Source organism: Saccopteryx leptura, chromosome 2 (assembly GCF_036850995.1).
Source record: "Saccopteryx leptura isolate mSacLep1 chromosome 2, mSacLep1_pri_phased_curated, whole genome shotgun sequence".
Taxonomy (NCBI): domain Eukaryota; kingdom Metazoa; phylum Chordata; class Mammalia; order Chiroptera; family Emballonuridae; genus Saccopteryx; species Saccopteryx leptura.
The window spans coordinates 50,300,406-50,325,755 of NC_089504.1; the positions used below are offsets into that span (position 1 = coordinate 50,300,406).

A 25,350-nucleotide genomic window follows, 5' to 3' on the forward strand; every position below is an offset into this window, starting at 1 on the left:
GAAACAGGTGAAACAGAGTGAGTTGTTACAAAGAAGAACACAGAAAGTGTGCAGGCAGCAGGGAAAGACGGGTGTAACTGATGAGATGGTTTTCCAGAAGAGATGCGTTTGGGAAGGAAAGTACCTAACTTTGCCTGGGTGAGAGATGGCGGTCCTGGAGGAGGGCACAGCAAGCACCAAGACATAGAGGTGGGAAGAGTATGTACTTACATTTGTCAGGAGTTGCAGCAGAGTGACAGGGAATGAGGCTCAGCTAAAGGGCCCACTGTACAAATCTGTAGGCTGTGGAGAGCCACCTAGGTGACTCTGAGCTCTCAGTCTGCTCCCTGCTTGCTGGGAGAAGCGGGAATGGATGGGTTCAGATTTCAGGGTCTCAGTCTTACTTCTTTCTATGACTAGAGCCCACCAAAAGTCTGGAAGGTCTTACCGTCTAAATCCTGAGTACCTGGTACAGGACCTGGCATGGGTTCAAAGGACATTCAGAGGAACATCAGATGATTAGTTCACCTCCATGGCCCAGCACGGGGCAGGTGTTTGAAACACATGTCCAGGCTGTTCTCCGATCTTCAAGAGAAATGAAATGGAATTGTAGTGCTTTGGGAATAACCTAGGAAAACACACTAAGACTTCTCTTCAAAACTACCCCTTCCTGGTAAGATGTTGCAAATGAATTAGTATCCGAAAATTATTCTCATCCCACCCCCAGATCTTGAAAAAAATTGGAGACATAAATAAAAAATAGCAGTATAAAAATAATTGACTTGTGATATCCTAGTTTTATACTTCTCACTAACTACTAGTGCTCAATAACAACTTCAGGTTTATGATTATTTTTAATACTCTTATATAGGTGTGAAAATCATCAAAAAGAAAATCGACTGTTACAGTTGGGAGATCCCTATGAACTCAATCTGGTTCACCCCTCTCATTTTACGTTTGAGGAAAGTGGGCTGGATGACTTGATTAGAGCTGCCCCAAATACCTTCATAGCAGAGAATTCAACCAACCAACAATCCATGACTCAGAGAAACTTACTTTGTTAGTTTATGTCCTTTTGATCTCTTAGACATGTGTATATGTGTTCCCATAATAAAATTTGTGTCATACTGTTTATATTTTTGTACTGTGCCTTTCTCACTAAATAATTTTGAGGTCCCCGCTCAATCTTTAACTGTTATCACAAATTTGTCACTCACACGTACACATAGTGACTACAGAATATCTCATTATATGGATATGCCATAATTTATTTGACCTATTGCCTGTTGTTGGGCATTTAGATTATTTTGCATTATTGTTGTTATTAGAAATAAAACCTTTACATCTAAATCATGGCTTCTCTCTGATTGTTTCTTAAAGGGAGAAATACCAGTTTGGTCAAGAGGGATGGATACATTTAAGGCTTCTGACACATACTTACTACTGAGCTGAGTTTCACAGATTTACTATAAGCAATATATTTTATACCTTTTTTGAAACCTTAGCAAATTTGGACCAATTCTTCCAGATAATGTGGAGTTCAAATTCGCCCTAATTTTAATCATTTAAAATACAAATGATTATGATGCAACTATTAGTTTGAGAACTTAAGAGGTCTTATTATCAAACTGTAAATGAATCTATAGGGCTAAAGGAGAAATGTATGACAAATGGCCAATTGAATAGGACACGTCCAGGAGTTTTCCTGTAGGGGTCACTGTTACTGTCAATTTAGGCCTGCAAGGAAATGAAAATAAAGTCGTGCATTTAAGAATGTACACACACTCATTTTTAATGCCTGATTTGTCTACATTCTCTAAATAAAAAAATAAGTAAGATCTTCAGTCAGATAGCATCACAATGCCAAGTTCTTTATATAATGACACCACTCTCCCAACTCAATGTACTCCTCCGTTTGATCAAATAAATGTATGCTACGCATATGAGAGGCACTGCTGTTTGCTCTTAATAGAGGAAGCATTAGCTAATTACCTAACGCCATAAAGTGGCTTAAGTGGCATATGATGGCTTGAAGAAGAGAAGGGAAAAAAAAAACCAAAACCATTTATTGCTGTGGACGAGATCCCCTGTCTCCACCGTTCCTTTTCTGCTTTTCCAGTGAATCTCTTTGGGCTCTGTCCCGAAATCTACACAGAAGACAAAACCAGATGTAATCTGCATTTTATAATGCCATTTGAGTACAAAAAGGGGCTTTTCACTCTCTCTTTTTTCTCCAATGCAGGTTGAGCATGCTCCCGACGTGCCGGGAGCCGGGCCAGCGTGGCCGTGCGGATGGACACACCTTTACTAAGCGGCTGTCCAGGATTCAGGGCTGGGACAGGAAACAAGCCAGGTGTTACTGGAAACCTATCAGCTCTCTTTACAAAGCAGCCTTCCCCACCATAAAATGCAAAGTAGCCAGCCCGGCCCTTTCCCATTCCCTCCATCCCCAGCCCTCCTCGTCCGGTGGGGTAGGAAGGGACTGCAGGATATTTACTCTCCGCCCTTAGATTGCTCTTATTTAATGAACCCAGCGGAGCTGCTTCTCTGAGCGCAGCGCCAGCGGGCTCGGGTCTAGCCGCACCTTGCAAGTAGGCTGTCGAGCTGACCCAGGGTTTCGACTAAGCTGGAGCTGAGCTGGGGCATCCGGGAAGCCGAGGAAGCCCTTTAAGAAAAGCAGGGTGTGTGCTGTGGCGAGGCTGGTGCTCCAGTCTCAGCGTCAGGTCAGGTAGAGCGCGCAGCCTCGTCCCCGGCGTGCGGTGCCCCTCGGCGGCCGCTGGGCTTCCCTCTACTCCTGCTGCTGGGAGGAGCTGAGGCTGGGAGTTGGTGAAACTCGCTCACCTGTCGGAACCCGGATCTGGGGAGGGAGCAAGGCTTGGCGGCCAGAGCGCGCTGGTCACAGCAACCTGGACAGGCGGCCCACCCTGCGCCGCGACGCCACAGCCGGGGAGGCAGGTGTGGGGCTGCTCCCGAAGACTCTCTAGGCCCCCCGGCTCCGCATCCCAGCACCCTGGGCGCCCCTTTCGCCCTCGGGCGCCATCAGCTCCGTGTGCCCCAAGGCCCAGTCCGCCAGACTCCAGGGTTGCAGGTTCGAGACGCCCCGCCTCCTCTGGCACTGAGAGCCCTAAGCGCCAGCGGGAACCTTTTCACTGGGTTTTGGTCTGCGGTCACGGCTGAGGTTTTCGGAACTGTCCAGGCCAAGGCCAGCCAGGACCTTCGTCTCTAACCGACGCCGTGCCTGCAGCCTGCCTGGGATACCCCCGCGACCTGCGAGAGTCCGTTTTTCTCCGGGGACCGACGCCCCAACTTTTAACGCGCGGCCTGCGCCCCCCGCCTGGGTGTCCGGCTTCCGTGCCAAGGGGCGCACAGTGCTCGGGGGCCGTCAACGCTCCCAGCTGCACTCGCTCACCCCCTTTTCCCTCGAGCGAGTGCGCACTGCTTGAGCCCGGACCCCGGGTGCCCTTGGCCGGTCCCAGAGCTCGGGGGACGCTCCCGCCGCGGAGCCCGCCAGCGAGGAGGGACTGAGCCCCGCAGGTCCGGGCGTCTGACTCAGAAACAGGTCGGCCCCGCCGTTTCTTGCCGAACCCGGTGCCCGTCGCGGGTCGGCCCCGTCAGCAGCCCGTCGGCGGCCGCGCGCGCCATGGCCGGCTGCTGCTGCCTGTCCGCGGAGGAGAAGGAGTCGCAGCGCATCAGTGCGGAGATCGAGCGGCAGCTGCGCCGGGACAAGAAGGATGCGCGCCGGGAGCTCAAGCTGCTGCTGCTGGGTGAGTGTCACCTTCCCTCCCGGCCACTTCCCCCGCCCGGGTCCCCGCCGGGCCTCCACCCGAGCCCGGTGCTGCGCGGCTGCCTCCAATCCCCGGGGCTCACAGACGCCTCAGACGCTTGTCCATTTCATTGCCAACCGGGCGACTTTCGATCACCCTTAAACAGGTTTAAGACCGAACACTTGACCTCTGTGTGCCTTACCCCCTCCGTTCTGGTTTGCCTCGGTCCCTAGAGCCTCGACCTCCCCACCCCTGCGCCCCTGGCGCGCACAGATTCCATAGAACCCCATCTGGGATGTCTGGGTCGGTGGTGGGGAGCTGCCTGGTCCACGGCTGGGGTTCAGCTCTGGCTCTGGCCCCTGCGCTCTCAGTTCTGAACAGGTACGTTTGAGCGCTTACCACATGCGGGCCTGCAAAATTCTAATGGACATCACCGCCACTAGATGCGGGCAGATAAGAATCCCATTTTAGAGAATGAAAAATGGAGGCCCAGAAAGTTGGAGAATTTGCCTTGACCGAGAAAAGCAAAGCAGACACCAGGCCAATCGTGGGGTCGAAGCCGGGCCTTGGCCGCTCCCCGCCCTGTGGCCCTCTCCGCTTGTCACCCGTGGCTCTGTGGGAGGCTTTTCTTTTTGAAGCAGACCCCAAACTCCCTTTCCCAGTTGACTCCACGCGAGGTGGTTCCTAGGATCCTGACGTTGTGGCCTCAGGTGCTTTGGCTAATTCCTCATTTGGCTCTTTTGGTCTCCCTGCTCTAAGTAGGACACTCATTTTCAGAAATAGAAACGTTTAAGATTTGCCCAATGTGTGCCCAAGGACAAGGACCCCACCTTTCTAGAACCTTGTTCTATCCATTTGCTGTTTGAGGAATATTTACCTACTCTTTTTTCAGAACAGGATATCAGCTGTCAAGTCTTTCTAGAGCAGCGGAAAGAACTTCAACTTTTTTCTTTCAACCCTTCCGGACAGGAATTGTCTCGTATACCAGTTTATTTGTCTTCGATATAAGGAGTCTTCCTCCAGAAAGCATTTAGGAAAGAAGTCAATCTAGCTAGAATAAACTAGAGAAGGCTTTTAGTTAGTGTTGCCTCAGACCTGGGAAAGTATAAGGAAACCCCTTACACTTAGAGGGCAGGCTCTGACCTTCCCCAGGTTGTGCCCCACCCACTGAACTAAGTGTCTGCAGATGAAGGGGACTGCCCACCCAGAGTCCCCTCTTATCTTCAAGCCCCAGACACCAACGGAACCCCCTGCCCAATGTTCCCAAGCTTGTTTTCAGGGCCTTTGCAAGCAGAGAGAGCAGACTCCATCCCTGAGTGCCCAAAGGGGGAGCTCTGCAGAGTTGTGGACTAGCTTGGAGATGTGGGCTGAGGGTCCACAGGTGTGCCCGTGAGTGAGGCCTCCCCAGGGAGAGAAGGCACCTGGGTGGGGAGGAGAAGGGATTTTGTTAATTGGCTAGGACTGCTCTTCCCTGTCTGTCCTGGAACTCTGAGAAGTCTGAGCATTCTAATTGTACCTGGTCTCCTGGTGGTTGTAAAGTTACATTCCTCAAAAAAAGAGGATTATGTGACAGTTTGCTAGCTTGGTTAGCACTTTATGTGGGCCTCCGTTTGTACTCTTGCCCTGAGGCTCACGGATAACAGAGATCACCTGGCTTTAGCTGCAGACTTTGTCTTGTCCAGAGCAGGTTGAACTGTCATTTTGAAATACTTTGACTTGTGTTAGTGTATGAAGTACAGACAGTGTCTGGAATATACCAGGAGCTTGGAGAATGCTGGCTCTTTGTATGAAAACGAAGCAGTAAGCTGAGCTATACTGCATAGGTAATAAACCTATTTGAAGTAAGATGCTTCCATTTATGCTCACACTAGGGCAGGAATGCTCACAGACACACTGTCTGCCCTGGTTATTAATTAGTCAAATTTAATCCTGGTGTGACTAGACTCCTTCATCTCCCCATTTCCTTGTTCCAACCCTCGTCCTGTCCCCTCAAAGCAGGACTGCCTGACCTCCCAAGACCACCATTTTCATCAGGCCCAGCTGTGACCAGCTCCTGGTGCCGGTCACTCAGAAACTGCTAGAAATAATTTCCAGACCACATGGAGCTGTCCAGAACCCTAAAGGATGGACTTCAAAACCTCTGATTTCTTTCAGTCTTTAAGGTAGCAGGGCACACTTCATTCTTTCTCAGAATAAAGGCAGAATGGATGACTCAGAAAATACAGGAAGCAGGGAAGGGTCTATGCTGTTTTGTCTGAAGTCAGACAGTTTGATTGCAAAGTACATTCATCCGAGTCTCTGTAGTCGGTGGATTAGATCAGTGGTCCCCAACCTTTTTTGGGCCACGGACTGGTTTAATTTCAGAAAATATTTTCACAGACTGGCCTTTTAGGGTGGGACGGATAAATGCACAAAATAAAATTATGCGACCAGCGTAAAAACTGAGGTATTTTTAAATATAATTGTCAAACTTATGAGACAAGCGTCAAGAGTGAGTCTTAGATGGATGTAACAGAGGGAATCTGGTCATTTTTTAAAAATAAAACATCGTTCAGACTTAAATATAAATAAAACGGAAATAACGTAAGTTATTTATTCTTTCTCTGTGGACCAGTACCAAATGGCCCATGGACTGGTACTGGTCCACGGCCCGGGGGTTGGGGACCACTGGATTAGATGGTTCACTGTTCAGATGCCTCAAGTGAAAGCTACACTTTGCAAAGGGGAGCTCAGAATCCTCTCTGGAGGATGGACTGACCTGAAAAGCCACTAACACTTTCAAAAGAAAGCATGCTTTTGCAACATCATGGTCTGAGGGTGTTTCTGAAGTGCATCGATGGTTCAGTCCATATCCTGTTTGTGCTTAATAACAGTATTGGTCAGTGTCTGTGGGAGAGATAAAAGCTGTTGTCTGTTTATGCCTAGTAATTGCAAGATGGCAGCTCAATGATGCTCTCTCAGAGTTAGGAGGTCCGGAATAAAGACCCTCAGCGTTAGAAGAAAGAACATCCCTATTTCCTCAGATAAGAGGAGGACAAAGAGGAGTTCTGATAAGAACCCTGACTAAGTACTCTGCAGTGGATGAAGAAAGTGTCTGGACAATAGCAATTAAATGAGGAGAAATGTGATCTTTCATTGATTTTTAATATTAAATGAGACTTGATGACGTGTTGTTAATCAGGTTGAGTCTTAATTTTGGGTGCTGACCTCATGTTGGAACTGTATGGAAGGCATGTTTACTGGGGAATCGAAATTGAACTTAGGTTGGTATGGGAGTTGAAAACGGAGGTTCTTAGGCCAGACTGCTCGTGTTCAAACCCTGGCTCTCCCCTTTCCTTGCTGTGGACTAGCTTCTCGCGGCTTTGTGTGGCACTGAGCACGTGGTACGTGCCACCTCTCATTACTGCGATTTCAGCATTTCAGGCAGCGGGCAGTGTCCCTTTCCAATTTAGTGGGTCGCTCGTAGGTGGCACAGCAGTGTTTGAGCAGTCCTGGTAGTACCTTGAAGGCATGTCTTGCTTGAAGTCTCCCTTACTGTTGTTTTTGTTTGTTTGTTTGAGCCATAAGCTCATTTTAAAGTTTCTCTTTTTCCTTGCACCAAAGAATTGAAGATCTGAATCCCAGAAAGTTTTATTGCATTGGTTATAGCAAAATCCCATTTTAGAGCTGTCATGTTTCTGTGGTGGAAATCTGTTACAGAAAATGGCATAAATGTATGAGTTTCTCAATAGAAGGTGACAGAATTTTCTGGCTCTGTGAGGAGGAAAGAAACAAAATAGCAAGTATGTCTCTTCCTCTTCACTTAGTTTAATCCAAAAGGCTTTTCCAGAGTGCCAGGCGTGGTGCACAGGGTTGAGGATTATTTTCAAGTTGAGTTGGAGTTGCTTTTTCACAGGTGACTGTCCTGAGGGAAATGGTAGGGTCATGAAGGGTGGGGAGGGTAGGAGGCTGGTGCCCTCCACAGGCGGGGCTAGAGTGGGACTCAGGCAACCTCCCTGCCCACCAGGAGAAACCAAGGACAGTGAGTGCTGTCCTGAGGATCTGGGATAATATGAAGGACCCCTTGGAGGCAGATTTTATTGAGTTTTGGTGTTTTTAATCTTAACTATTTATGTGAATATCATGTTCACTACAAAATGTTAATGCAGAAACGCTTACTTTTTTGTGCCATAATGTGCTGCAGGTCCTGGCTGGGTGACTCAGTGGGTAAAGTATTGTCCCGGCGCACCGAGGTCATGGGTTCGATCCCTGGTCAGGGCATGTAGGAGAAGCAATCAATGAGTGCACACCTGACTGGAACAAGTTGATGCTTCCTCTCCCTCCCCCCTCTTTACTCCATCTCCCTCCCTCTTTCCCCCTTTCTTTCTCTCTTCCTCCCTCTTCCCCTCCCTCTTCCCCTCTTTCTCCCTCTTCCCCTCTCTTCTCCTTCCCCTCTCTTTCTCCCTCTTCCCTTCTCTCCCCTTCTTTCTCTCAAATCAACAGCCACATTATACATACAGGTGTGTCAGAAAGGAGACCATGATACTTATCTGTGGTTTATGTCCACCATGGCTGAAATAAACCAATCTTACCAGATAGCCTGCTTCCAGCCATGACCCAATAGTCTCTACACCCTTCAAGAGACTAATGCAAACCCTTCCTCTTCTTTCTGCTTTAAAACAAATACAGGACCTTTTAGATAATGAGTTTTTACCCTTTTTACCCTTTCAAATAAGGCATAATTTATATACAATAAAAGACCAATTTTTAGCATACAGTTTGATTTGATTTGACAGCTGTGAGCAGTTCTGTAAGCATTAGCACAATCATGATATAAAACATTGTCCGCATCCCCCCACAAACTCCCCTGTGCTCCTCTATAGTCAATCTTCTCCCCTCAAACCATTAAAAGTTTTTTTTTTTCAATTTGTAAACAATTTGTAAGAATAAGAATAGTACAAAAAACCGTAGGTATACCTTTTTCCCAATTGACCTATTTTGACATTTTACTCTTTTTCCTTCTCATGTGTATGTTCCCTTCAGTTTTTCTGAAATGTTTGAGGGTAGGTTATATGTATCAGTTCTCACATATATATTTTAGTTTCTTTTAATCTGAAACACTTCCACAGGCTCTTATTGCTTTTGTGACTTTATATTTTTGAAGAATGTAGTCCCCTCTTCCTTTTTTTTTTTTTAAATTAAATCCTCCCCCTTTTCAGTAGAACATTCCTCATTTGGGAATTGTCTAATGATTTTCCTCATGATTAAAGATTCCAACTTTACTTTCTTGGCTGGAAGTTGGGGTAGGTGATGTGTGTCCTTCCCAGAGGGTCACCTCTAGAGGCACCCTGTGACCTTCTGTCCTTCAGTGGTGCTCAGTTTCATCACCTGCTTGTTTTCTACCCTAACAATTTTATGGGGAGATACTTTCTAAGACCATGCAAATATTCTGCTCATCAAAATATCCCTCTGGATTTTGTATTAATATATGATTCCTGAGCCAATCTATAACTGGATGGCTACAAAATGATGATTTTCCAATTCCAGCACTATCTCCACATTTACCAGTTGGCATTGGACATTCTACTATGGCAACCTTCCCTTTGTCCCTATTTATTTGTTTACTTATTACCCATACAAACTCATGAACCCCTAGGGTTTTGTTTTTTTTAAACCAACAGTTTTTACTTCATTACTGTATTTAATCATTTTGGTGCTCAAATTGTGCCTGATTTGCACAATGAGATCCCCTTCAAGCTGGTTCCTATGTTATCATGACACAGCCCCATCATTTCTTTGCATACTTCCTTACTTTCAGGAGTAACTAGTTATTCCAGGCTCATCTTATACCACCCTTCCCAGTCTGGGAATCAGCTATTTCTCTACAGGGCCTTGGTTACTTTTTTTTTTAATTTTTAATTTTTTTTTATTAAGTGAGAGGTGGGGAGGCAGAGACAGACTTCCACATGTGCCCCAACTGGGATCCACCCTGCAAGCCCCCCACCAGACAATGCTCTGCCGGGCTGGGCTGCTGCCCTGTTGCTCAGCAACCAAGCTACTTTAGTGCCTGAGGTGAGGCCATGGAGCCATCATCAGCACCGGGGCCAACTTTGCTTGAACCACTCGAACTATGACTGTGGAAGGGCAGGGGAAGAGAGAGAGAGAGAGAGAGAGAAAGAGATGAAGAAGCAGATGGTCGCTTCTCCTGTGTGCCCTGACTGGGAATCGAACTCAGGACTTCCACACTCTACCACTGAGCCAACAGGCCAGGGCCCTTGCTTTGGTTACTTTTAGTAGAGAACTGCACCTTTTCTTTTAAGATGCTTAAGCCACTTGAAACAAGATATCATGTCCACTAATTCAAATCAACAACCAGTATCTTAGTACCCAAAGGACCACATTTCTAAAGCATGGAAGTTGAGGGTGAAAGTTTTGAGGCTGTGAGCAGAAAAATTATGACAGTAGCGTTTTATAAAAAGCAATGTAAAAGCATATCTTAACCCTTAGGAGGCTCTTTTTCTTCTTTAAAGATGACTGCTAGTCTAGATCAACATTTGTTTTCTCTTTTCCCATGATGCCTGAATCACAAGAGAAAAGCTTTCCTTGTAAGAAGTACCAGGTGTGGAACTGCAGGGAGACAGAGAGAGAGAGAGAGAGAGAGAGAGAGAGAGAGAGAGAGAGAGAGAGAGAGATAACTAGATTGAGAAGGCGGGGGGGTGGGTTCAGTGAGTCAGGGTACTAAAGACGAAGGTTGAAAGTCAGGCCCAAAGGGGACTTTATTGGAAGGATTCTCACCAGGGCATCTCATCAAATTAAAGGAATTGAGTAATAAGGACTGGGAAAGAGCAAGTGCCAGGGCAGTTCTGGGGCACAGCCAACAGCATAACGTGGCTGTACTCTTCCAAGCTTCAGGGTCCTCTGGGCATTCCTTGCCTCTCTGAGAGCCTAAGGCCTGCTGTTGGTCAGGGTGAACTCCTGGATTAATCACTTCTGGCTAAGGGGCATACATTACAGACATGGCCTGGGGTGGGCCGACCTGCGAGTCAAGTAGCCTGCTGCAAACATTATCAAAGGAATTGAAGTGCATCGGTGGAAATGTAAGAGTTCTGAAGGTGGACGTCCCTGTGGGAGCCCTAACTTTTGTTAGGAACAGTTGACTCTCTGCTGATGAGTAAATTAATGGGCCATCATGTTGGCCAAGGTTCTTGGTTGCACACCACTTAAGCAGAACAGTTTATTGGAGGGGAAGCAGGATGCACACAGAGTCAGTGGAAGTTGCAGAGCAGGCTCAGCCAGAGGGCAGGATCCAAGGGAATCTTGACACTGGGGTCCAACCACACTGCCAAGCACACAGCCAGGGACTCTGCCACCCTGACAGTCACTGAGCCTGCCCTGGACGCTTACCTCTACAGCAGCGTTGCAAGTACACTGTGCCCTTCTCCTGCATCCTTGTGTCACTTTTCAAAATCTCTGGCCCTCTGTTCGTGCCCAGCTAGCAGGAAGCTGACAGAGGCAACATGGCATAGTGGTGAGAACATGTTCTCTGAGTATGAAATCTAGGCAAGAAGTAGTTCCTATTGTGCTGCCCACCCCCTGTCTGGGCTCAGGACACCTACCTACCACTACAAGGTCACTGACAGAGCTAGCTTGTAGTTCCCAGAGGGACATGTGGGTAGAAGGGTCAATAGCATGATGTCTCTTCTGGTGCCCCTTTGCCGTGACCAGGGTCATGACGTGTGGCCATAGCAGAATCCTGAAGTGCACATTGCATTAAGGCTCTGAAGGCCCAAGTTTCTTCTTTTGGTGTATGTGGGGGTGCCTCTGAGTCCTGGATACGTGACCATGAGCAAGACATTTCCTTTGAGCCTCAGGGTCCTCACTTTTAAAATTAGAGGTTTGGATTAGGTGACTTCTGAGTTCTTCCCAGTTCTGTCATCAGATGTTTTATGTCAGTGGTTCTCCTAGGGTGTTTCTAGGACCAGTAACAGCAGCATCTCCCAGGAACTTGTTAGACATGCAAACTCTCAGGCCCTCTGGATCAGAAATGCTGGAGTGGGCCAGTCATCAGTATTAACAAGCCCTGTGGGGATCCTGACACGTGCTCAGGTTGAGAACCTGTTTGGTAGCATTGGCCTGCAGCTCAGCACAGGACAGCTGCTGATCGTCACTGTAGGCTCTAAGACAGACATCTTAACTTTCAGCAGTTGTCCAGGACGCCCTTGGGACTGACCTGCCTATGGAATGCTCGGTTTCTTGAAGCATACTCTTCTTCAACTAGATCAGCGGTTCTCAACCTGTGGGTCATGACCCCGGCGGGGTCGCCTAAAGCCATCGGAAAATACATAATGCATATCAGGTATTTACATTCTGAATCATAACTGTAGCAAAATTACAGTTATGAAGTAGCCACCAAAATTATTTTTTGGTTTGGGGTCACCGCAACATGAGGAACTGTATTGCGGGGTCACGGCATTAGAAAGGTTGAGAACCACTGAACTAGATGAAGAATCTTCAGAGTCTGGGCTGAGTAATTTGTAGGGGTCTTTGAGCCTTGTCCTCAAATTGGTGGACAAAGAGGAAGAGCAGGCACATGCATATGATTTATTATGGCCATAGCCCTTACCAAAGAAGCCAGCAGTCACATCTACGTTCACTCTCGCACTGGGATGTAGAAGTTGTGCTCCTTAAATTGCAATGGCTTTGTGGCTAATAACCATTCCATGAGTTATCTCTCTATGATGATCTAAGTGGTGCGGAAGAAAGCATATTCTAGTAAGAGCTCTCATATATCAGTCGTCTCTTTAAAAATTCACCCTCCATTAAACATTGGCTTGTATATCCAGTCAAAAGGTAATATTCTGGGTTATCAATTTTTTTTAAGTAAATGGTAAAATTTTATATTTTTTACTTTTTTAATGAGTAAGAGGAAAACAGAACATTAATCTTTTATTATTCTGCCTGAAAGGCGTCTTCTGTATTGTTAGCTGTCAGGGCCCCATGCTACCACTCTCTCAGACCTGCCATAAACATCACCTTCCTTTTGAGTAGCTCATTCTCAGAATTTTTGTTTCTCCTGCTCAGCTGCTAGGTGATTGGAGAATATAAGCTAATTGTATTAGTAGGCAGAATCAAATTAAAGAAGGTTATAAATCATTTGTAGAGTCATCTTCTAATCTACATAGTGCTCTACATCCTAGTATCTAAGTCAGTGCCTCTCAAAATACAGTGTTGGGCCCAGGCCAGTCTGTTCACACAAGACAAGCATAGAAATTGAGAGTAAGCATCTAGAAATTTTTATCACAATTTAAAATTGCTGTGCCATTGAAGGGTATTTTTATTGTATTTCATAAATGTATCAGTCTTCTACTGAAGGGAAAATTTTAAAAATCGGTCCCTTACTACAAGGGTTTGAAGAACACAATTGCAAAACTTCATTTTATGGATGGGACACAGAAGGTGTGAAGAGCCCTGATGTCACAGTGCTTGGGGCAGAAGCTAATGGGCAGTAGAACCAAGACTAGAAGTCCAGTTTCTGAGTTGCCAACCCTTCTTTAAGTCAGTCTGAGTCTTCACATTGAATTCTGTTGTTCCTGAAGCAACCCTGATTGTAAGACTTGCCATTGATTTGAAAACAGCCTTTTCAGGAAACCAAACACCATTGTAATAAATGTACACTTCAGTGCAAAGGCATTTTGACCTTAAAAATGTTCATTTGTGTGGCAATGAATCTTGGAATCAAGGATACAAGGGAATTTATTTCTTTTTTCCCCTAATCAGATAGTACATATTTAAAATAAAGCAAAACTGTTCCAGTTATTGACGGTGTGTTTCATTTCGTGAGACTGATTTCCATGCTAAATTAGATTAGAGAAGAAATTCCTTTGTATTGCCATTAGCCCACAGGGTTCTATTTTGAGTTATGATGTGAACCTTTGAAAAGGTTTGCTTCCTGGATTAGAGGGACTATCATATACAAAGAAGGTTAAGAAAAAAAATAAGAGCAACCAAATGTTGTGAGAGTGCCAATGTCTGCCTAACTGTGGATGGGCCACATCCAGGTAATAGATAAGTTTAGGAAGAGTTTCAAATGAGACCTTGAACTCCATGAGGGCTTTGTTCACCACTGATCCCACAGTGTTGGGCACAGAGCTAAGCTCAAATACTGGTCGAATAATATGTGTGTCATTCTTTATACAGTGGTTTACATGAAATACTAGATGAGAAGGATAAACAATTTCTTAGAGGAGATGGAGATCTTTGTTGTTTGGGTTCATGAAAGGGAGATAGTCCCAGGCTGCTTCTTTAAGAAAGGCAATTGGAAAATCCCAGAGTTTATTTTTAAAAATGTTCAATACCTTGGCTACTCATTTTGAATATATGTTTATACCTAGATTAGTGGTTTCAAATTATGAAAATTGAGCCTGGGTCCCAGGACTGAAATCCTATTTGGAAAATAGTTATTGTATTTCCATGAAGTTTTTTCCGAGTAACTGTACGGGATAAAACTTAGACTACAGTTACTTAACTGTAACTGTAGTTGAGAAATTTGTCAGTTCTTCTCTATTGCTTTTCTGCAATAAGTTTTAAAAAATCATAATTAATCATGGTCTTTATGTAACTTTTCTAAATATGAATAGCTCTGTCTATAAAATCAAGGAGTTAGACCTCATGGTTTTAGAGGGCCATCTCACACTTAATTTTATGAATAAGAAATTTGGAAGCTCTAAAAGGGGAAATGGTAGTTGCAAGGATTTAAATTCTCTGATGTTTAAGACCTAGTTTGGAATGTTAAAAGTCATACCGTTACCTGAGCAAATTTCATATGAAATTGGCCTCTTTGTGACGGGTAGTAGAACTAATAATCTTATATTGCACTAAGTGAGGATATTTGAAGTGATAGGACATTATGTGTTCCACATATAAATATGTTGCATTTGTTGATATAAATCTTTGTAATCAATGTTATCATTTAAAATGGTGGTATTCATATTTTATTTTATTTTGAGTTTGTTTAAAAAAATGGTAAAGGAAACAAAATGGGACTATCCATTTAAAAAATTTTCCGAGTAAGAAGGTTAAACATATTTTAATATATTCAGCTAAAAAACTGGGGAAAAAGTGACTTTAGACATGATTATCAACTTTTTTCCTAAAATATTCAAAATTGAACACATTGCACAAAATTGAAGCATCTTTCCTTCTTCTCTCCCCAAATCATGTGTTTCCATGTATCTTTCTTATCTCAGTAGAAGGTACCATATACCACCAGGTGCCCAGACCACAATCCAGGGTCTTTCTTGACTCTGTCTTCTGTATCTAATACTAGAAATGAAATGATAATAGTAACATTATTCTAGTCACTTTTAACAAATGATCTTACTTATTATTCACCATGTTTTGAGGTGCAGTTAGTATTACCCTCTCCATTCTACAGAGGGAAACTGAGGCTGCAATGCCAGGTTTACCAGCCAGGGTAGACCTAGGGTTTGAACTGAGGCAGTCAGACTCCAGAGCCCTGGTTGTTAATCATGGTCCCGCTTCTGTCTCCCGTAGCCAACATCTCACCGGATTCTACCCCAAGAGACCCGGTCTCTACTGTTCCTGCCATCCTGTTTGCCATCCTGTTTTCCTCTTATCTCTTGTCTGGATTCCTCCGTCATCCACGACTCCCTAGCCTTGAGCCCATTCTCCACAGGACAGCCAGAGTGATAAGATAAACAGGAAAATCTGATTATTTTCCTGCTCAAACCTTGCTATGTTTTCTCATTGCCCTTGGATGTAAATCTAAAATCTGTGTATGGCCCATGGGCCCCTCAGTCTGTCTCTCCTGCCATTCCCTGTGACCACTCATTTCTGGCCATGGGGCCTTCTTTTACGACTTCAAATGTGCCAACTCATTCTTCTTAGGCCTCTGCGCCGATCTGTTTTCCTACAACACGCTTCCTTACCAGTCTTCTAGCTAACTGCTGCTCATTTTCAAACTGTATCTTAAATATTCCAGACTCCCAATTCAAAGTCTCCCCAGAACATTCTCCCATAGCCCCTTCTACATTTTGTTTTTGAAATAGTGCTCCACCTAGTTTGATACTCTCTTTCTGCTACTGTATTTACTATCTGTCTTACCTGCTGGTCTCCAGATTTGCTGGGTGTAGGGCAGGGGTCTCAAACTCAACTCAGCATGTGGGCCGCAGAGCAAGATCACAGCCATTCGGCGGGCTGCACTAGGTCTACAAAAGGCAACTGTTACGCAACACTTTTCTCACTGCAGTTGAAAACAACAAAAAAAATCAGTACAACAAGCACAATCGTACATGCAGTTTACTCAGTGTCACAAAACGACCAGAAACTGTAGTTCGCATCACAACTGCTGTTAACTAAGCTAATATCTAGCTAGGATGCTAGAGAAATGAAAAATACAAGTAGGCCCCTAGGCTTACTTAATTTTATCCAAAATATTTTGAACTTCGTGGATTAGTCTGCGGGCAGCACAAAATTGTTCGACGGGCTGCATGCGGCCCGCGGGCCACGAGTTTGAGACCCCTGGTGTAGGGACTATTAGAATCAGTAAATCCTTGGTATATCTTGTATAGTGCCTGGGCGTTTCAGAAACAGTTTTGATTGACCAAATATATTGCCAAAATATAAGTATCAACATTATTGTGCAAAAGAAGGGATATTTTAACTTCAAAAAGTAAAGAGAGCTTAGTCTTAATAAAGGATAACACTTTAAATTGAATAAATGTGCTTTTGTGACTAACTCACTTTGCACTCTAAGCTGCTGCTCAGGAACCCAGGATTTATTTCCGGCATCTTATTTGTTTCCTAAGCGTCCAGATTTTCTTATGCACAAAAATGAAAACTCAATATATTTTTTATTCTTTTACTCAAAAAATGGCATATTTGTAGCAGAGACCACTACTAGTCTTTTGAATATTTTTTCTTTCCTCTTATAATACCAGAAGTTTCTTTCTGGGCAATGGACACCACCTAAAGACTATATATTTCTCAGCTTGTCTGTGCTGAGTGTGGCCATTTGACTAACTCATAGCCGGTGGGATGTAAGCTTGTAGTAATGTAGGCAATTTCTGAGTCCTGACCTTTAAAGGAAATGGAGCTTTCTTCAATTCTAGAGAAGGATGCTGACTTTGGTGGTAGGAGTGAAAGCAACCACCTTTTACAAGAGATACAAGTCAGATTTAAGGATAAAGAAGCAACAAGGTAGAAAAGGCCTGGCTGGGTCCCTAATTCCATGAAGCTGCCATATCACCCCTGAACTAGGAATGATGGGACCCCTTTTAATAGCAGCTAAACTGGTATCCTAGTTAATAAAATGTTATACATTCTGTTTTACATTTATCTTTTTAATACTCAGCAATATGTCTAGGAATCTTTTCCAAAGCATTTGCAGTTCTAAGGCAGAAAAATCAGAATGTGATATGGGGGGAGGGGTCTAATGTGATGCTGTCCCTGCCAGTGTGTGGGCAATGCTGCATGTGCGTCTCTCATTCTTGCACCGTCATCAACACTGTGAGATATGACATACTCTCCTGTATTTTCTGTAACTGAGTTTGCAAATATTTGATAGGGGCTTTTCTGGGAGCAAATAAGCATTTTTTTGTTTGTTTTTTAGATTTTATTTATTCAATTTTAGAGAGAAAGGAGAGAGAGAGAGGGCACGAGAGAGAGAGAGAGAGAGAGAGAGAGAGAGAGAAAGGGGGAGGAGCAGGAAGCATCAACTCCAGTATGTGCCTTAACTGGGCAAGACCAGGGTTCCAAAATGGCGACCTCAGTGTTCCAGGTGGACGCTGTATCCACTGCGCCACCACAGGTCAGGCCACGAATAAACATTTAAAGCTGCTTGTTTTCATTGATATTGTCTTTATTCAAGTTGAAAAGAGAAAAAAAAAACAGTCTTGCTAAGCCTTTAATGTTCATTTTATTTTTTTAAACTCTAGCAATTTTTGTATAAAAATAGCAATGCATTTTATTCTTTGATTACTTTTAAATTTACTACTAAACTAACTCCATTTATTAATTCAGTGAATAAAATGATTAGATTTCCCTTAAACATTTTAAAACATATTTACATGTACTAGAAACCTCAGTATCCTCAAATTTTCAAACCCCTGAGAAAGCTGGCAAAAGCCAAGCATTTAAGAGACTTCACCAGACCTCATAAACCTAAAGTTATAAATTAAATTAATCTTATTCTTTTAAATAGTCAAATACTGTCTTTAAATGTAATAAAATAAAATACTCTTTAAACTTATCACAACTCTAATTGATTAATATCAGATTGAAATAGCTTAAATAACAACTGTATCAAAAAATTAATGCTGACTCCTGATTATTATACTTACTCTTAAATTTAACTCAATGTTATTACAATGTGTATGATTTAGGTATTCTTAATTCTTAGTGTAATGAGGCTTGTAAAGTTCAGCTCAACTAAGAAAAGATTTATAGTCTTGACTTAAGGGTTAGAATGATTTTCCAAGTCCCTACAATTTCTTGCAACCCAAAGCATCACTTCTTATTCCTTTTATTCCAGTTTTTACTGTTTAAAAAAACAAATTTTTTGTTGCCTCCATAATTGATTGGGTACAGAACCTGCCTTGGCAGCTAGTTTCTTCATTATCTAATTTGTGTTTGAAGAGATTCTATTCTTTTAAAAACCCTTTTAGCTGTTTCATGACCATCATTTCTAATTCTTTCACAACCACTTATTTAAAGAGAAACTTAGATCTCAGATTCAAGAAATGAGAGATATGAGGTCATTTCTTACTGCTTGTCTGTATTCTGCTCTATATAACCTGTGTTTGAACACACCCAATCAGTCTAATATTGTTCACACATTTCTTCTCTTTCAATGGAAACATTAAGCAATTTGAGAATGAGTGAAAGAACAAGGTGAAATAAAGTGAATTAAATATAAAAGCCTAATCTCAAACCCTAAGCCTCCTGAAAACTCCGCCAGCTGCAAGCCTTTAAAGCAAGCATTTGAGTTTAAATTGAAATGATTCTCTGTTCTAAAATGTCTAAAAGTTGGCTGAATCACTCCCTTTAACACCTTCTCTCTGCTTTTATATTTGTCACTCTGGAATTGCATACTGTCTGTAGGTAGCTCATGCATGAGGAAACTGCTTGAACTTTCCCTGACCACTTTCAAATTACCATCCACTTAGGGCAATGAGGAAGTCTTTCTCCCTTGCTTGATCATTTCATTCGTGTCTGCATTGGGGATGGCAGGTGGAGGAAATGAGAGGTGTTGGCTTATTTGACATAAGCTCATTAAGAAAAGATTCGACACTAAAGTTAGTGGCAATCAAATAAACATGGCCCCAATGAAGCCAATTTATCCTATGTGGTTTTACGTATGCACATACACAAACACATACCACCATTACCACCAGATAATTTGAAATCAGCACTTAAAAAGCAACCTGAATTTTCCATTAGTATAATTAAACTGATTCTATCTACAATGGAATATCTTGGTGCAAAACAGAAAATGGCCAGAAAGCTTATATCCTAGAAAAGTATTTAGTTAAAGTGTTCATCTTGGGCACCTAAAATTTCTGTTTAAAGTCAATTTTGTCTTTAAGAAGAATCATATTAGCTTGACCGGGTGGTGGCGCAGTGGATAGAGCGTCGGTCTGGGATGTGGAGGACCCAGGTTCCAGACCCCGAGGTCGCCAGCTTGAGCGCGGGCTCATCTGGTTTGAGCAAGGCTCACCAGCTTGGACCCAAGGTCGCTGGCTCGAGCAAGGGGTTACTTAGTCTGAAGGCCCATGGTCAAGGCACATATGAGAAAGCAATCAATGAACAACTAAAGTGTCGCAACAAAAAAACTAATGATTGATGCTTCTCATCTCTCTCCGTTCCTGTCTGTCCCTATCTATCCCTATCTATCCCTCTCTCTGACTCTTATCTCTAAAAAAAAAAAAAAAAAATCATATTGGCCAAAACAGAATGGGTTTGGTTTTTAATTATTATTTTGAATAAGGAAACTTAAAGAATACCTTAATTGATATTATGGTATCTGCTAGAGCTATAGTTAGAAATACTATTTCAAATTTGCATTTTCCCCCCAAATTTGAAACATTTCTTATTACACTTGCTGCATCACCTATTCAGTGAATTGCTTTTCCTTGGAATACATTTAAATTTTCAACTACATGAAAAAGCTGGATGCTGTTTAAAGCCCTGTTGATGCAGTGCCAGAAATCTCTGGTATGAGTCCCAGAATGGCTTCTAATTTGAAGTGTGACCTTGGGCAGTTACAAAGTCATGGAGGCTCCTTATCAGTCAGATGAGGAGGCTGGATTCAACAGTCTCCAACTTCTTCTAGCTCTGGGTTTCCATGGCTACTCTTTAGCCATAGTAGAAGTGTTAGTGACCTTGACCGCTTAGGGTAGAAAAGGACTGTGTGTGTGTGTGTGTGTGTGTGTGACTGCAGTACACCTGAGGAAATAGAGTTCTTCATATTCCTTTGTTTTCTGTGTTTGTGAGTTTTCATGGAATATGAGACTTTACACATGTAATAATCTCAATGTACCAGAACAGGTTTGTCAGGGACAGAAATGTATTGAATTGGTAATCTGGCACTTCTCATTGTAGAAACATCTATTGACATAAAAAGGACTCCTGAACTAACACTATTTGTCATTAGATAAAAACCTTCTAGCCTTCAATTTACTTGAAAGCATATGAACATATAATAATAATAATAATAGTAAACATATAATACTGACTATATGCCAGATATGATTCTAAAGGTTTTATAATTGTTAATTTATGTATTTCATCCTTGAAATATGAAATATACCTTTTCAGTTTGATGAGGAAACTGAGGTAAGGAAAGATGAAATTAACTTCCCAAAGTTACAAACTACTAGATGTGGAGCTGGGTTTTGACTGACTAGTAGTTTGGTTCTAGGGATTCCTTGTTCTTATAGCTTTTCTCTGCCCCTGGTAAAAAAAACAAAACAAAACAAAAAAAAAACAACCAACCGTCCGGCATCCACCGCTAGGTTGGGCAGTGGGAAGGAGTCTGATGGAGGAGAAGGTCCGGCATGTGCTCCTGTGACTTCTGTTACAGTGCAGTGGGACTTTGGGCAAGTCTTTTACTCTCCCCCAAACCAGTGTTGTCCAATGGAAATGGAATGTGAGCGCAAATGTGAGCCACATGTGTAATTTAAAGTATTCAAGTCTCATTTAAAAAACAATAGAAAGAAATAGGTGAAATTCTTGAGAACACTATACTGAGTGAAATAAGTAAATCAGAAAAAGCTAAGAACTATATGATTTCACACATAGGTGGGATATAAAACTGAGAGACTCAGGGACATAGATAAAAGTGAAGTGGTTACCAGTGGGAAAGAGGTGTGGGGGAGGGGAACACGGGAGAGGATTAAAGAGGGACAAATATACAGTAACAGAAAATGATATGACTTTGGGTAATGGGTACACAACACAATCAACAATTCAAATGCTATAGAGATGTTCACCTGAAACCTGTGTACTTTATTGATCAATGTCACCCCATTAAATTGAATTTTCTAAATAAAATTTTAAAAAGATAGATAAAATTTTAATAATAGAATTTAAGATACCATATCAAAATATTCAATATATATTGATAATTGATAATAAAACTTATCAATGAAATATCTTTTTTCATATTAAATCTTTGAAACCTGGTATGTTTTTTATACTCACAGAACATTTCAATTCAGATTATCTATACTCTCAGTGTTTAGTGGCCCCGTGTGGCTAGTGGTTACCATAATAGATGGCATAGCTCTCACTTGAGAGACCATGATGATGGGTGATCACTAAAACCTCAGCTCTGAAATTCTAGGAATCTGTGATGAGAAGCACCTGCTCTCTTCACCTGCTTTCCCATGAGATTACTTGTTTCTTCTCTGCTTAAGTAGCATGATGAATGCCTTCAAAAATAAGAATTCAACAATGAAATGATCACAAAAGCAATGTAATGTCAATGTAATACCAGAGAAGGATTTTTAGAAAGTGACCATGCTTTAGTGGGTTAAAAAAATCATTCCTTCCATAAATATCCAAAAGCTGACTGTGTTTTCACTGTAGTGTGACAGTAAATAGATGTGTAAGATGATTTTAGGTTAGGCAAGTACTATGAAGAAAAATACAGCTGAGTAAGGGGCTAGCAAGTGGAGACTAGAGACCAGGGGATTGGTGAGCCTGGTTTCAATAGGAAGACGTGTTTGAAGAGGTGACTGTTGAGGGGAGGTTGGAGTGAGAGAGGAGACAAGCTACACGAAGACAGAGGGAATAGTATGCCACAGAGTGATACAGTGTGCCAGGCTGGGGAGACAGGCTGAGGGTCAGTGGGTTTCAGGAGGAGCTAAAGGCACTGTGTTGAGGGAAGAGAGATGATAGAAGGCATGGTTGTAGAAGTAGGAGTTTGGATTTCAATTTAAGTGCTGCTGGAAACCAAGGGGGAGCAATGACTCAATTCTAGCAGGAAACTTAGGCTGCTGGACAGAGAATAGATTGTATTTGGTAAGACTGGAAGCAGGAAGAGCAAGATGCTATGGAATTGTCTAGGTGATCGGTCGTGGTGTCTTGGACTAGCAAAGGAATTATGGAGGTGACTGAATTGGTTAGATTTGGTAAATATTGAAGGTGATTTGACAGTATGTATTGATATATGGCCTGGATTTAAGCAAGGATAGAATCAGGATGATCCTGCAGTTTTGGCTTGAGCAACTAGATTAAGGCCATTTCTGAGATGGGTCAGAGTGAGGGGAAGGTGACAGAGAATCAACAGTTCTGTTTTTAAACATTTTCAGATCAATATGTCTATAAGTGTGGACACCAAGACTGAAATTGGTATATTTAGAGAGGGGACTTTGCTGTGACATAGAGAGCTGGAAATAGAGTTATGGTTTCATCTGGTTACTGACTCACATTGTTTTCCCAGGATAACATCCCTTTATGATGCTTAGCTTTGAATAGTGATATAGGTCACAGGGCCCGGCATCATCACTTAGTTGAATAAGTTATTTTCCCTCTTCCTGCTACCTGGTCTTAGTTCTGTGCTTGGGAAGAAGCTATCACCAGGGCTGGTAATCAGCTGGTGAGCATCAACATGCCTGTACTAAGCATTAAATATTGAAACCTTCCTGTGTCAATTGGCAAGTAGCCATTAGCCTGAGTGCCCTGTTGCTCCCAGGCTAGCCAGTAGGGCCTTGTTTCCGGAACACGTCAGCTCTCCTACTTAGCAACTAATAAGTAACGCTTCCCACTGCAGCCAGCTTCCTTGTCTCCAGTCCAGCCACTGTAAGCATCTGCTCTGGTTGATCAGTGTCCATGCCACACCATAAACACTGTTAAATCTTTTGAGTATCACTGTGGTGCTACCCCTGGGTAAGCCATGACCAAGCCATGTGAGCTTAGGAAGAATCACCTTCACGGCCCAGTCACTTGAAAATAATCCAGAATGCTGATGTCCTTGACCCGTTGCATGAATTATGTTCCCATACTATCAGACCGTTCCGTGAACAGTGGGTGCACAGCTTGTTTTACAATGGCCAGTGTCTGGGTTGATAAGACCGTACAGGCTTTATTTATATCCCAGCATAAATAGCACAGGTTGGCTGCACCCCACCCTACTCTATGGCTAAAAACTGTGACATTTCAGACAGATTTTTTTATTCCTTTATTCTACATTTCTGCCATACACTATGGCTCCAAGACACAGATATGAAAAAATTAAGTTGCTCTTATGAAACAAGATCTTGCTTTCGCCCTTTGATTCCATGTTCTCTCTTGTACTTTGGGTTCTCTCTGATAAAAGATGGGTTCTCTCTGATAAAAGCAAAGAAAAACAAACCAAAAGAACTGATGATTCTATAGTACTGTGATGACCTGTATGCAAAGTGAAGATGGGTATGGTAAAATTCTTCATTTGTTATTTATATATATATATATATAATATATTATATATATTATATGAAATTATACACATAATTAATTCTATATACATCATTTTCAACCACCAACATTGAATATGGGATGTCCAAAGTACAGACTGTGTATGATAATAAACCAGTTGGTGAAGGGACAATAGACTTGGGACCTATGTAGGGGAGAGTGTGGACCAAGCTCCTGCTTGGTCATTCTGATTTGACAAAGACTCTCTTGACCTTTGGGTGGGATGCAAACACTGAGTGGTGATGCACAGCAGGATGGAGCACACGCCGGATGCCTGATGAGGGCAGAGCAGAACGTGTGGTGTTTTGACAGCTGGGGCTTGGAAAATGTTCCTGTAGGTGAGAACTGATCAGGACCTTGCCAACTTGGTGCTACTCAAGGAGAACAAGAGGGCCCTTCTGATATTCTAGAGCAGGAGTTTTCAACCTTTCTACACTTGTGGACTAGTAGAAATCAGAGAATTATTTCAGGAACCTCTAAGGCAGAAATCACCCTGAGTTTAAGCGAGTTCGGCTAAGCTTATTGGGTCTGTAATCTTCTTACAACATCAGGGTTAACTCTTTTGCAGACCAGCATAACATTTCTGGTGGACCAGTCTGAGGACCAGTGGTTGAAAAACACTGTTCTTAAGATTGATTTCCGTTTAATGTCTTAACAACATTCTCTCCTGATGTCCCAATTAATTTGGAAAAATTTCTGAGAAAGGTGAGGTGAGCTTATTCTCTAAAAAGTTGATGACTACTTTGGAGACTGATGGAATCAAGTGGCCAGTGACATTTCTTCCTGTGTAAAGGTTCTGTGATGGTGTTCCTGTCACATTTGTTTCACTCTCAGAACCATTTACCTTTTTTTTTCTTTATTTTTTTTCTATATTTTTTTGTATTTTTCTGAAGCTGGAAATGGGGAGAGACAGTCAGACAGACTTCCGCATGCGCCGGACCGGGATCCACCCGGCACGCCCACCAGGGGGTGATGCTCTGCCCCTCCGGGGCGTCGCTCTGCCGCGACCAGAGCCACTCTAGTGCCTGGAGCAGAGGCCAAGGAGCCATCCCCAGCGCCTGGGCCATCTTTGCTCCAATGGAGCCTTGGCTGCGGGAGGGGAAGAGAGAGACAGAGAGGAAGGAGGGGGGGGTGGAGAGGCAAATGGGCGCCTCTCCTATGTGCCCTGGCCGGGAATCGAACCCGGGTCCCCTGCACACCAGGCCGACGCTCTACCACTGAGCCAACCGGCCAGGGCCCCATTTACCTTTATTCCACGGACACTTGAGAACTTTCTCCATGCCAAGAACTGTGGGTTCAGAGAAGAGTGAGACTGACAAATGTAAATGGATTTTTGGTTAAATTGGACTCTCAAGCCCCCTGATCTTTCCAGGCTCATAACCCTTTAGGGAGCAAGCTGGCTTCTGCTGCTTTAAATACTCTTGGCATTTGCAATAAATTATGATCGTGGGAGTATTTGCAATTAACCGCTCCTGATGATCTGTAAGGACAAGATTCTGGGTCTCCTGAGAGCTCTCTACAGGACGGATTAGGCAGTGGGCAATGCAGAGAGAATGCAAAAGGGGTGAGTGAGGGAGGCCAGCTTGATCTATAATATAGACGTGCAGCAGGGAAGAGGAAGGAGAGAAAAGAATGGGCTGTCAGGGCTTTT

General features: G+C 43.1%; 1 protein-coding gene across 1 annotated transcript in view; it reads left to right on the forward strand.

Annotated features, from left to right (window-relative positions):
* The first annotated feature begins 2,600 nt into the window (after positions 1-2,600).
* Positions 2,601-25,350, forward strand: part of GNA14 (G protein subunit alpha 14) — a 179,482-nt gene continuing 156,732 nt past the window's right edge. Inside the window, exon 1 of the mRNA XM_066367949.1 lies at positions 2,601-3,743. Within this exon, the coding sequence (XP_066224046.1) occupies positions 3,620-3,743 (124 nt within the window). The 5' untranslated portion in view covers positions 2,601-3,619. The remainder of the gene's footprint in view (positions 3,744-25,350) is intronic.